Raw genomic sequence first — 12,977 nt, 5'->3', positions numbered from 1 at the left:
AGCAGGACAGTTGATAAAATCGTTTTGAGGCGAGAGATACAATAAAAGCCGGAAGTACGGTTGAAAAATCCTTATTAACACGGATTTGCTGCTGAGGTAGCACTGAAAGTGGTTCGAAAAGTAGGAAATGCAATTGAATCAGAAGAGGGCGTGTGAGGAGATCAAAAGGCGAGCGAGTGTTGGTCAGCTGAGTAGCGACGCGAAATTGAAGACGAAAAAGAGATGGGTCAGGAAGAGGGAGAGTTGAGTTGATGAGCGAAGTCGAAGATGAATCCGAGATGTGTCAAGCAAAGATATAGTTTGGAGCGGAGTAGGCAAAGCAGATGGTAACAGAAGGAGGTATGGGGTGGTATTTATGTGAGTCAGGAAGAGAACGCAGAGGTTGGAACGCAAATTGAAAAGATTAAGTGGCAAACGGGAACGGTTCCAGAGAGGAGAGGGGAGGAGGGTGACGGAAGATTGTGTTGCGTGAAAGTGGGTCGGTTGTCAATTTTCAATTGTCATTGTGCGTGGGATACGGGGCGTGGAAAGTGCACGATTCGAGGGGCATGATTCCGGTTGAATGGCTTCGGAAATGGCGAGAATCCGGGGCCGTTGGTCGACACGGAAGGAGGGAGGAGCATCGTGATTGAGGAAAGTGGAGAGGCATGGTTGCAGCCGTGACGGAAACAGCGTCCCCACCAAGGTGGCAAGATACTGTCGCACCTTCTGTGATGACGGTGACGGTTGAGGCACGAGGGAGAAGGTTTCTGGATGGTTGCTGAATATGGAAATGCGGGGAAGCTGGAAAGCATTAAAAGAACCGTCTGGACCGCCAGGACGGGAGAGGAGTTAGGGGTCGATGTCGGGTCATGGGTTAAACTAAATGCCGCTCGAGGGAATATATGTTTACGTGTCGCGTGAGGAGATCACAGTAGATCACGGATCAGAATCATGTTGGTGACGTGTTTCGTCACGTTTTTTAGCTGTGCTATGTGCATGTGTGGATTGAATTAATTCGTCATACAGTTCGGTAAACGAGATATTGCACACCGCTGAGAAGGGTGAGAAAGGCGCATTATTCACAGCGTGCATTGCTCGAAACATCCACATGTCGGCGACCCCAACTGTGCAGCCCAGAAACTTCGGACACGTGTGAACGCCGCTTATTTTTAGCAGGACTAAACCTTGTGCACTGTTCATGAAATGCGCTACCCAAAAGTGCATTACTACAACACTGCGCTGCGCATACCTTTTCCTGTCCTAGTGCTACTCGTTCTTTCTCTAGCTAGACTAGAGGTGACTTTCATCCAGCCAATATGCAGAGGTTCACAACTTCTTGATGATCGCCAACGAGATAATTAATTTACTATACGGCATAGGCGCACAACGCGTGTGCTTCTGCTTTGCATAGTCTACCACTGAGGGTGTGGGACTTTAACAACTAAAGCACTTCACATTGCAAGGATCCAGGACTGAATGTCCGCATGATTCTCTGATGCTCTGAGGTATTCGAACTTTTCAAGACAGTTGCATTCGAGGTTACGTGGCTATAACGCCTTCACTCCTTCAGTCGAGAAACGACAATTCTCTCCAAGTGTATTCTAAAATCACAACCAATCCATTCGCCTCATCTTTCTGTGAGGTTACATTTGCGTACGAAAGAGATGTTCGAGATCGCCTCCACTGTTGCAACCAACGTGTAACACAGACAAGGCATATCTTTTCCTCAAGAAAACACCTGGGGGCGCCTACGTCTCACACACTCACGCCGAGTCGACAATATCACTAGATCCTTTAGACGGGATAAACAGTCGCGCAACTCACAAAGTGTGGACATAGATTCGTACGCGCATACTGCCGCGCTGGAATAAATCGCGCAGAGGCTGTAGTACTGTGACACAGTACCTTGTGGGAAGTTTCAGCTGTCCCTCTCTTGCATTTGACATTATTTGATGCACCATGATGGTGCATGCATTCTAGAAGAGAGGAACTGTCTAGCGATTCCTGTAGTTTTCCGGTAGTCAAATCCCTACATAAAGCCTCAAAGACCTGAGGTTCAAAAGAATAAAGAGGCATCGATCCCAAGACCTCCACGAGTTGTGGAGTGCTGGCAATAGTGATCACTAAGCCTCCTTAGGTTACGATCATGAGTTTGAAAAACCATTCTACTGTCGGGCCGCCGGTTTTTATTCCAGAGCGACATCCCGAACTAACAGAACTTGGACGAAAGACGATTCACATTTTTTTGCGGGAGAGGGAGCGCTATCTTTTGCGCGTTTCAGAGGCAGAGTCACAAGGAAGTGATTTTAAACCGGTTTCGTTGGTCTCTTCTGTCGATTTCGATTTGCTTGAATCACTTATTGACTTAGAAACTTTCCCCGGCGTCACTACGCGGGCTGAATTGAAGGACGAAACCCTTGAGAGATGGTTATTTGCTCAAGACAACTACACGCTTGATAGTTTTACAGTTGATGAGCTTGATTCTCTCGTGCGCAAGTCAGTGCGTATTAAAACTGCTGAAACTGACCCAAAGTTACGAATAATTTCCCTCTTCACTGACTACAATACTTTCTTGCGTAGCAAGAAATTGGATAATATCAAGACGGACAACCCCAAGGCAGCTGTCCGCCATATCTGCAGTTTGCTGCGACCCCCGACGCTCCGGAGGAAAATTGAAAACGACCTGGCTATGCACAAGTCGTCTTTAAAGAAAGACTGGAAAGGTTTTTACAAATATGTGGTTGATATGGCAGTGGCTTGTGAACAATTTGTCCCATGCAATGAAAGAGAGTATCCTTCATCTGCTTACAACCGTTCTGACTACGGTAAAAATGGAAACGAGTATAACAAGGGCAGACAAGGGCCACAGAGACATACGGATCGCCGCATACAACGGGGAAAAACTTCCAACGGGACATCTGTTGTGCCGAGCGACTTTCCTCACCCTAAATCGCGGTTTTCGTTTCGTAACGTTACGAGTGGCATAAACACGGATCCACATTCCCCAACTGACCCCCAGAAAAAACTCCCGCCGTCGTGTTTGAACACAAATACGTGTGCAGGCGAGAGACATTTTATCAACAAATGCCCGAAGTCGTCGCCAGAAACCAAGAAGCGCCTTTTGGAGCAATATTTACGAAACAAGCCCAAACCATCAGGTGCCTTGAAACAGCTCACTGTCTCTGGTACGATTACACCAGAACAGAATCATACCCTTGCTGAGCGCCGCGACGGTCGTACCAAAGCCAAGTTGGCGGATACCATACCCGTCATTATCAATGGTGCTTATGGCTCCGACCATGCTGCATTATCGGAGACACACCTCAACAAATTGGCCCTCTCGGATGTTTTGTTTTAGTCTTGCCCTTGGCAACCCCTATCACCATGGAACTAGCTGTCAAAGGCGGAGATCAGCCGATTGTAATCACGGCGGAACAAAAGGCTCGTATTTCAACTACCCTTCAGACATTGGAGGGACCCTTCAGACTACGCAATGTGGAATATATGGTGTTTAAGGAGCCTATGGACGAGGTTTTGCTGTCGAGGCCACTTCTACAGTCCCTTGGATTTAATTTCGATGATCACTTGGTACGTGTTCGCCGTCAGTACAATGATGTGGATTGCTCGCATATTTCCTTTCACGCCGACGCGAATATGGCAGCATCAGACCAGCATGCCGGAGCTCTGTCTCGCTTAGTTTCTAAAGAGGTCACTACACAAGCAACCTTCCTGGCTGACAGCGAGGACGACAGTGCTGTGGCGCCTGCCAAAACAAAAAATGAACAGGAGACACCCGAGCTGGACATAATTGATGCAGGCGACCACGCTCAACAGAATGTAACCCCACATCTGGACCGCATGTTGACGGAAGCCATCGACAACGGCCTATCTTCCACCCATGCCGAAACTTTGAAAGATATGCTCCAACAATACGTCGACGTGTTCCGTGTCAAACTTGGTTCCAATCCACCTGTCGATGTGCCACCAATGAACATCCGCCTCAAACCTGACGCAGAGCCCGTGCGTGTGAAACTACGACGATATGCGCCACCCCAAGCAGCCTTTCTTCGCCACAAAGTTGCTGAATTGGAACGATTGGGGCTTGTGCGACGTAACAGTGAGAGCTCGTGGGCATGCGCCCCTCTCATTGTACCCAAGCACGGACCGGAACAATTCCGATTCACTACAGATTTGCGACCTGTCAACAAAGTTACCCTGGCACATGCCTGGCCCATGCCCGACCTTGAAACAGTGATCTCTCGATTAGCCGGGAAGACATGTTTTGCTGCCATCGATTTGTGTCAAGGATACTGGCAACTGCCTCTCGCTGCGGAATCGCAGGAGTGCCAAAGTTTCATCACGCCTGATGGCGTATACACCCCTACTCGTGTCATGCATGGGCAGAGAAACGCTGTGGCTTACTGTCAAAGTTCAGTTCAACTGATCTGCCATGATATCTCGGACAAGCTACTTCTTTGGCTCGACGACATGCTTTTTCACGCCAAAGACGCAACTGAACTTTTGGATACTCTCAAAAAGTTTCTCCAGCTCTGTCAGAGTCGAGGACTCAAGCTACATGCGTCCAAATGCAAACTTTTCCTGCGAGAAGTCAAGTGGTGTGGACGGTTAATCAGCGACACAGGGGTACGCATGGACCCTGCTCGACTACAGGCTTTGCTAGACATGCCCCATCCACAAAAAGGTGATGAGCTACAACAATTCGCCTGTGCCGCTAACTGGATGCGCGCGAGTATTCCAGAGTTCACGACCTTGATGGCCCCTTTAATTGCACTTTTGGAAAACGTTTATAACAAGGCAGGTGGTCGGACGAAGCGGCGTGCCTCTAAGATCAAGCTGGGAGACGTCGGATGGGCTGAGGTACATTCCCAAGCTTTTAGCAACGCCAAAGACGCTCTTGCGCATTCCGTCACTCTCGCTCACCCAGACGCTTCGAAACTGTTATGTTTATTCACCGATGCCAGCGACAAGCATTGGTCCGGTGTACTAACGCAGATCGCTCCGTGCGAGTTGGACCTACCGGTGGCAGAACAAAAACACTCTCCGCTCGCTTTCCTTTCTGGTTCTTTTAGAGACGCCAGCTCGCGCTGGTCTACACCCGAAAAGGAAGCGGCAGCAATCATTTTTAGCGTCGAGCGCCTCGACTACCTCCTCATGCGCCCACAAGGTTTTCATCTGTTCACTGATCACAGCAATCTTGTTTTTATGTTCAATCCCGAATACTGTGCAGCACGGATGACAAAAGCCAACTTGGGCAAGATACAACGTTGGGGTATGACTCTAGCTAATTTCAGCTACACCATCATACATATATCCGGAGAAGACAACTGCTGGGCTGATCTTTTGTCACGCTGGGGATCGGAGCCAGAAAACACTCGTAACCAAGCGGTGGAAGTCAAACATCTGCGCATTGCTGCACTCTTCCAAGCTCCCTTTGCCCCCGATTACGTCCCAGATTTCACATGGCCGTCCACGGCCGACATTTTTGCCGCACAACAGGCAATTACGGATGAAGACAAATCCGATTTTAGTTTGACCTTGAGTGGTGGTTTACTTAAGACTCGAGACGGTTCCATCTTCATTCCGGCTACCTGCACCCATTTACAACTGCGTATCTGCGTCATTTGTCACTGTGGTCGTGCTGGTCATCGGGCGTTTGAAAGTACACACAGGTCTATCAAAGAACATTATTTTTGGAACACCATGCATGCGGACATCTCATCCTTCTGTCGTTCGTGTCTGCATTGTGTCGCGACAGTCGCAGGGAAACGAGTCCCTCGCCCGTATGGCCATGCACTTCATTCCGATAAGCCCAACGAGATCATTCATTTTGACTTCTTGTATATGGGGGACAGTGTGACTGCGCACAAATACGCTTTAATCATCAAGGATGACGCCTCAATGTATACGTGGTTACAACTCGCTACAGAACCAGACGCTGAGTCAGCTGTTACCGCTCTGCTTAACTGGTTCGCAGCCTTCGGTGTCTCGCCTGTATGGATCTCTGATAGAGGTAGCCATTTAAAAAATATCCTTATGGATAAGGTTAATCGCGCGCTTCATGCCCACCATCACTTTACCACACCCAACACACCTCAAGCAAATGGAACAGTAGAAAGAGTTTGCCGCGAAGTCTTTCGAACTTGCCGTGCCCTTCTTTCAGAATTCCGTATGCAAGAAAAAGAATGGCCGTACATTCTTCCGATCATTCAATCCGTTTTGAACCACGCGAAGGTGGCGAGTCTTGGTCACCGTGCGCCTATTACAGTGTTCTCTGGTTTACCACCGGACAACCCTCTCAGCCTTATCGTTCCCCCAACACACTCAAAGCCCAAGTCTCTCGATTCAATCAAGCTTTTACGGTGCATACGTACTGACGCTCTTCTTGAATCGTTGGAATCCTTGCATCAAGACGTGGCCACCCGAAGGACCAAACGCAGAGAGGCCTCCATCAACGCACACAATCGAAAGACCAATGTGCAACACGCAAACTTCTCTATTGGCGACTTCGTCTTAGTGGCCAAGCGCATAGCACAAGATGGAAGAAAGCTTCAACTCCAGTGGTTAGGACCGCAAAAAATTATCCGTGCTGTGTCTGACTGGGTCTATGAGTGCCAGGATTTGGTCAATGAAAGGATCGCGCTTGTCCATGCCAATAGATTGAAGTTCTACGCCGATTCACAACTTAATGTGACTCAGGAATTACTCGATACTATCGACCATAATGACATTCACTACAATGTCGCACTCAAGCTCTTGGATCTGCGCTACAATTTCAGGGAGAAGAGATACGAGGTTCGCGTTAAATGGAAAGGATTCGCACACGAGGAACCTAATTGGGAATCTCTGCAGTGCATGCATGAAGATATCCCAGATATGGTGGAACAATTTCTAAAGACCTTTGCGGACAAAGCTAAGGTTCAGCGGGCCCGAAACTCCTTACGGAGTCTTTGAGAGGGAGGACTGTAGTACTGTGACACAGTACCTTGTGGGAAGTTTCAGCTGTCCCTCTCTTGCATTTGACATTATTTGATGCACCATGATGGTGCATGCATTCTAGAAGAGAGGAACTGTCTAGCGATTCCTGTAGTTTTCCGGTAGTCAAATCCCTACATAAAGCCTCAAAGACCTGAGGTTCAAAAGAATAAAGAGGCATCGATCCCAAGACCTCCACGAGTTGTGGAGTGCTGGCAATAAGGCCGCCACGTCCAAACATGCTAGTGCCAGTCTGCCCGCAGTTGCCCTGTCATTTTACAATAGTGTGTACGCTGCGTGAATAACGTCTTCCATCATACTTTTTGAGCATTGAGCGAGGCTCTTGCTCCAAACCCAGGATTCAAATATTGTCATCGCGCTTTGGAAAGCGCGATGACAATATTTGAATCATAGCTGTCGCCTTACCTTGATGTTTGACTATTTGTTTATGTGGAGACCATGTTCACTTGCAGGAATAGGGCGTTCTTGTAGCGCCTTTACACTTCCATTTCTTGGGCCTCGGACTTGCATGAGGTGTGGCAGAAATATCCTCTCAGAGGAAATGAACTTTTCATGTCATAAGCATGTGACAGGGATAGAAAATCGCACTTCCCTATTCTTTTGTAAGTGAACACGTCGTATTACAGTCATTAAGCAATACTGCGTTTTCGGGACAGGTCTTTGTGTGGATACCAACTTAATATTAAGGACTGGATTGCGAGCGCATAAAATGGTAAGGGATATATTTGTCTATCGGAGTCCATGTTGAACACGGTGGTTATGTAAGCCGGAAACCAACCTTTTGAAGAACTTGGACAGAGAAGACATGTTTATCTCCAATTTTTCATGCAGTTGTGTTACGTTTGCGAACAGGGACATGCAAATGTCCCCCCAAATCATATCTATTTATGTGTGTGCTACAATTATGTAACTTTTCTTGCGAAAACTAGCGGGAGAGTGATCGACTGTCCGCACGCGTAATATTTGCAACTGTAGTGTGGAACATAGAAAAAAGGCCTCGATAACACAACTTGCATTATAGATTCTGCAAAGCAGCAGCACTAGTTTTGCAAAGTAGAAGCACACGCGTTGTGCGCCTATGCCGTATAGTAAATTAATTATCTCGTTGGCGATCATCAAGAAGTTGTGAACCTCTGCATATTGGCTGGATGAAAGTCACCTTTAGTCTAGCTAGAGAAAGAACGAGTAGCACTAGGACAGGAAAAGGTATGCGCAGCGCAGTGTTGTAGTAATGCACTTTTGGGTAGCGCATTTCATGAACAGTGCACAAGGTTTAGTCCTGCTAAAAATAAGCGGCGTTCACACGTGTCCGAAGTTTCTGGGCTGCACAGTTGGGGTCGCCGACATGTGGATGTTTCGAGCAATGCACGCTGTGAATAATGCGCCTTTCTCACCCTTCTCAGCGGTGTGCAATATCTCGTTTACCGAACTGTATGACGAATTAATTCAATCCACACATGCACATAGCACAGCTAAAAAACGTGACGAAACACGTCACCAACATGATTCTGATCCGTGATCTACTGTGATCTCCTCACGCGACACGTAAACATATATTCCCTCGAGCGGCATTTAGTTTAACCCATGACCCGACATCGACCCCTAACTCCTCTCCCGTCCTGGCGGTCCAGACGGTTCTTTTAATGCTTTCCAGCTTCCCCGCATTTCCATATTCAGCAACCATCCAGAAACCTTCTCCCTCGTGCCTCAACCGTCACCGTCATCACAGAAGGTGCGACAGTATCTTGCCACCTTGGTGGGGACGCTGTTTCCGTCACGGCTGCAACCATGCCTCTCCACTTTCCTCAATCACGATGCTCCTCCCTCCTTCCGTGTCGACCAACGGCCCCGGATTCTCGCCATTTCCGAAGCCATTCAACCGGAATCATGCCCCTCGAATCGTGCACTTTCCACGCCCCGTATCCCACGCACAATGACAATTGAAAATTGACAACCGACCCACTTTCACGCAACACAATCTTCCGTCACCCTCCTCCCCTCTCCTCTCTGGGACCGTTCCCGCTTGCCACTTAATCTTTTCAATTTGCGTTCCAACCTCTGCGTTCTCTTCCTAACCCACATAAATACCACCCCATACCTCCTTCTGTCACCATCTGCTTTGCCTACTCTACTCCAAGCTATATCTTTGCTTGACTCATCTCGGCTTCGTCTTCGACTCCGCTCATCAACTCAACTCTCCCTCTTCCTGACCCATCTCTTTTTCGCCTTCAATTTCGCTTCGCTACTCAGCTATCCAACACTCGCTCGCCTTTTGATCTCCTCACACGCCCTCTTCTGATTCAATTGCATTTCCTACTTTTCGAACCACTCTCAGTGCTACCTCAGCAGCAAATCGGTCTTAGTAAGGATATTTCAACCGTACTTTCGGCTTTTATTGTATCTCTCGCCTCAAAACGATTTTATCGACTCTCTTGCTACTTTTCAAGCTCTGGAACACCCCGCTGCAGCACCCTACAGCCTCTCGTTGTTGTCGTCCACTGTTTCTTTATCCACATCCCATTCGCACAATCGCACCCTGAACCCGTTCCAAGATGTCATTCTTCCAGCATACACTGGCTATTGTCTTGCAGATCGAGTTCTATTTCAGTCCATCTAATCTTCCGCACGATCGCTACCTGCAGGATATGATGCATTCTGATGGCTGGGTGCTTCTCTCAGAGATATGCAGCTGGCCCCGAATGACCCTACTTGGCGCTTCAAGCCCATTTGATGTTGCAAGGGCACTGGCGACTTACTCCCGCGCGCTGGAGGTCGACGTCTCCTTCCTGTTTGTCCGCCTCATGCCATGTCCAGTTTATATCGTGCCCGGGTCCTTCCAGCTAGCATGCCCTCCGTATGGCATTCCAGCTGCATATCCGCTCCCACAGCACGCCCCAAACCAGCTGCAGTTTCAACAGCAATGGCCGCATGAGGAACAGTACGCGCAACACTTTGGAGTTCAATTTCCATTGCACCGTCCAGTCTCGCCTGAGCACTTTGCTTTGCCGCCCAATGCTACCGCGTCTAATTGCGAACCTGGGACTTTCCCTGTGGAGGCGCCCCAGCAGCTACTGGGGTCGCCTGTTCCCTACCCTATTCCGGTGCTTGCAGACAACCCAGCTTTCACACAACAAGTTGGGTCCTTCTACGACCAGCAACAAGCCACCGTTCATGCTGTTTTCACGGATGACCAGCAGTCCACACAACTGCGGGGTATCCCGACTACGGCGTTACAAAATGGGGCCGCTACGGAAGGCGAAATGAGTGCCAGGTCCCAAAGGCACAGAGGGGCAGCGGCTGTTGAACATCCACCACAGGCCATGGAAGCGGAAGAGGGGAATCGGCTCCCTTCACATCATAAATTAGACAGCGACCACCCGGGGACCCGATCCATGCCCCGCACACATCCAGTTCCCGCAGTAGTGCAGCCGCAAGGTACAGCAGTCAGGCAGAGAAGGGATCACGGATCGCGTCGAGACAAGGCGCAACAGGCACTTCATTCAGCAAAGTATTCTTGCGCGGAGCCAGCGACGGCAGCTGTGTCTTCCCACCGCGCTCAACTGCAAGCCCCTGAGTACCACACCCGCAGCACGGTGACTCCTCCTCCTTTGTCGCAATTGAGCTCCGTTGAATCACGTTCAGAGCTCAGGTCGTGCAAAGCTGAGCGACGAGGGTTACCAGCACGATACGCAGAGAATGTAGATCATGGCAGCCTTGCTGGTCAGTGCTGTGACATGAATGGGACGCTAATTGAACAAGTGGGTTCTGACATTAGCTCGGAAGGCAACACCACGCATCGTCAGATGCCCGACAGAGGGGCTCCAGAAACGCGAAGCCCAGTTGTTCGCAATCAACGCACAAGGGAATGGGGCGCTCCCGCCTCTAGGCAGTCGAGTCACGTAGAGAGCTACAAGTCATGTTTGAAGACAGTACAAGACCGGTCTTCTGTCCCATCACAGACCAATCGGCCTCGCAACGTGAAGAGCAGATCCCCACAGCGTGCTCGGCGCTGGCAAAGCAGAGACGGTCGGCGCGATCATCGAGATAAGTATGGGGACGATCAGCACGATCAGCGAGATAGGCGAAGGACTTCAGTGGTGTCAAAGGACATGTCGCCTCTACATGCGGCGAATTTTCCTCCGCTCCCGCAATCTGCTAGCGTTGGGCCACGTTGATCTTCTCCCAAGATAGTCTAGGTCAAGGTTAACTGTGCTGCACGCTAGCCCTGACGTAGGGGGCAATCCCGAACATGTCTTTCGGACGCATATGTAAACACACAGAAATAATGCAAATGGATCAGTTTTGATTTTAGAATAGAACGGAGAGAACTTTCGCTTCTCGACTGAAAGAGTGAAGGCGTTGTAGCCGCAAAAGAGGATTCATTCATCCTGAATGATATTGTTTCGATCAGGGCGGACATTTCGGGACAGCCTAGAGACACATTCCCATATTCATTGATAGCGCCATGAAATATGAATCGCTGGGGCATCGACTGGTGCACATGTCGTGAAGACGAACAGTATCGTACAGTCTGCTGCGTAGCTGATGCGCGTAATCTCCAGTGTGTTCACGTGGGCAAGGTCTCGATACAGAGGCACAATCAAACAAGTATGCGAGCCTCTATTTGAAAACAGCTTGACAGCAGCACACGACTGCAAATTGTAGTCAGAAATAGCGCTCTCCCCAATGGTCTGGAATGAATGCGTGAAGTAAGGCGCTATTTACAAAAAGCACAAATCACCGCAGAACAAAATCGAGCGGCCGATCCGCATCCGTATGTAACAGCTTGTCAGTTGAGGCGACTTGCTTTCGTGACCAGCACGCCCTACAAGCGAGTAATACATTCCTTGAGTTCCTCCTGAGAATAAATTCGAAACTCGCCCTTCTCCTTTCTAATGGCGGCAATTTCAACATTGGTTCCATCAAGCTTCTCCTCCATGACCTGCTTGAGGGTGCGCAGAGCAAGGGTCTCCGCTTCCTGCATGCTCATATTGGAGCTGTAGCTCTCTTGCAAAGCTGTCTGAGCGCCCTCGCTTCCCGCGCCGATAGCCTTTGCCTTCCATTTGACGTAGGTACCACTCGGATCGGTATGGTACAAGTTAGGCCCCGTGTGGTCGACGCCAGCGACGAGCAAGGCGACGCCGAAAGGACGGGACATGGCGTCTTCGTCTTTGCCGTCTTCTCCGAAGCGCAATGCTAGATCGCACAAAGCCTGAGTGCAGGCACGGGGCGTCATGGGTTCATCGTAGACGAAGCGATGGTGAAGAGTCTGGACGCGGGCGTGATCGATGAGGGTGCGGGCGTCAGCGGTGAGGCCGGACATTGCGCAGCCGATGTGGGAGTCGATCTGCATGATCTTCTCCACAGAAGTGGGGACGAGCAAAGGGGAGCTCAAGCGCTTCTCGACGGCGATGACGACGCCATCGGCGGTTTGGATGCCGACAGCGGTGGAGCCGAGCTTGATCGCTTCGATGGCGTATTCGACTTGGAACAGGCGTCCTTCGGGGGAAAAAGTATTGACTCCGCGATCGTACTCGGATCGCGTGAGAAACATGATGGATACCGAGCGGGCGAGCGGAGACTTGCGCAGGGGCGATGGGACGTTGATGATAGATTCGAAGCCAAGGCAGTCGGTCTGGATAGGCGTAGATCAATTGGCTGTGCCCCATGTATCCAATGCTGGAAGCAGGAGCCAAAAATGAAGCAAAAATCGGAGTGCGGTATGGGAGAATTGAACTCCCGTTTCCACGGCCACAACGTGGGGTCCTAGCCACTAGACGAACACCGCCACATATTACCGTTAACAGCGATATATTTTTATGTTATTTATACGTTACTAAAGATAATGTTATGATAAGCTCAAATTACAGCGACATATTCATCTTACGGGACCGCCAAGATACGTCTACTACAACGCATCAGTTTCGCTGTTTGGTCCAGTTTGGCCTCTGCCACCCTTTCCCGTATGCCCTATCACGGCG

The 12,977-nt window shown here is 49.6% G+C and overlaps 2 protein-coding genes; one reads left to right on the top strand and one right to left on the bottom strand.

Moving 5' to 3' along the window:
* The first annotated feature begins 9,548 nt into the window (after window positions 1-9,548).
* CHC_T00004823001 (hypothetical protein) lies at window positions 9,549-11,171 on the top strand. Its single transcript, XM_005716540.1, has one exon. It carries the CDS (start codon window positions 9,549-9,551, stop codon window positions 11,169-11,171), a length of 1,623 nt encoding a protein of 540 aa, XP_005716597.1.
* A 108-nt stretch (window positions 11,172-11,279) lies between these two features.
* CHC_T00009346001 (20S core proteasome subunit alpha 5) lies at window positions 11,280-12,550 on the bottom strand. XM_005716539.1 is given in 2 exon segments: window positions 11,280-11,821; window positions 11,822-12,550. 1 exon segment carries the CDS (start codon window positions 12,548-12,550, stop codon window positions 11,822-11,824), a length of 729 nt encoding a protein of 242 aa, XP_005716596.1. The 3' UTR covers window positions 11,280-11,821.
* Window positions 12,551-12,977: the final 427 nt, after the last annotated feature.

The sequence above is a fragment of the Chondrus crispus genome, genomic scaffold, assembly GCF_000350225.1.
Source record: "Chondrus crispus Stackhouse genomic scaffold, scaffold_25, whole genome shotgun sequence".
Lineage (NCBI taxonomy): Eukaryota > Rhodophyta > Florideophyceae > Gigartinales > Gigartinaceae > Chondrus > Chondrus crispus.
Note: the sequence above shows the minus strand (reverse complement) of the source record. Positions and strands in the feature narration are given on the sequence as shown.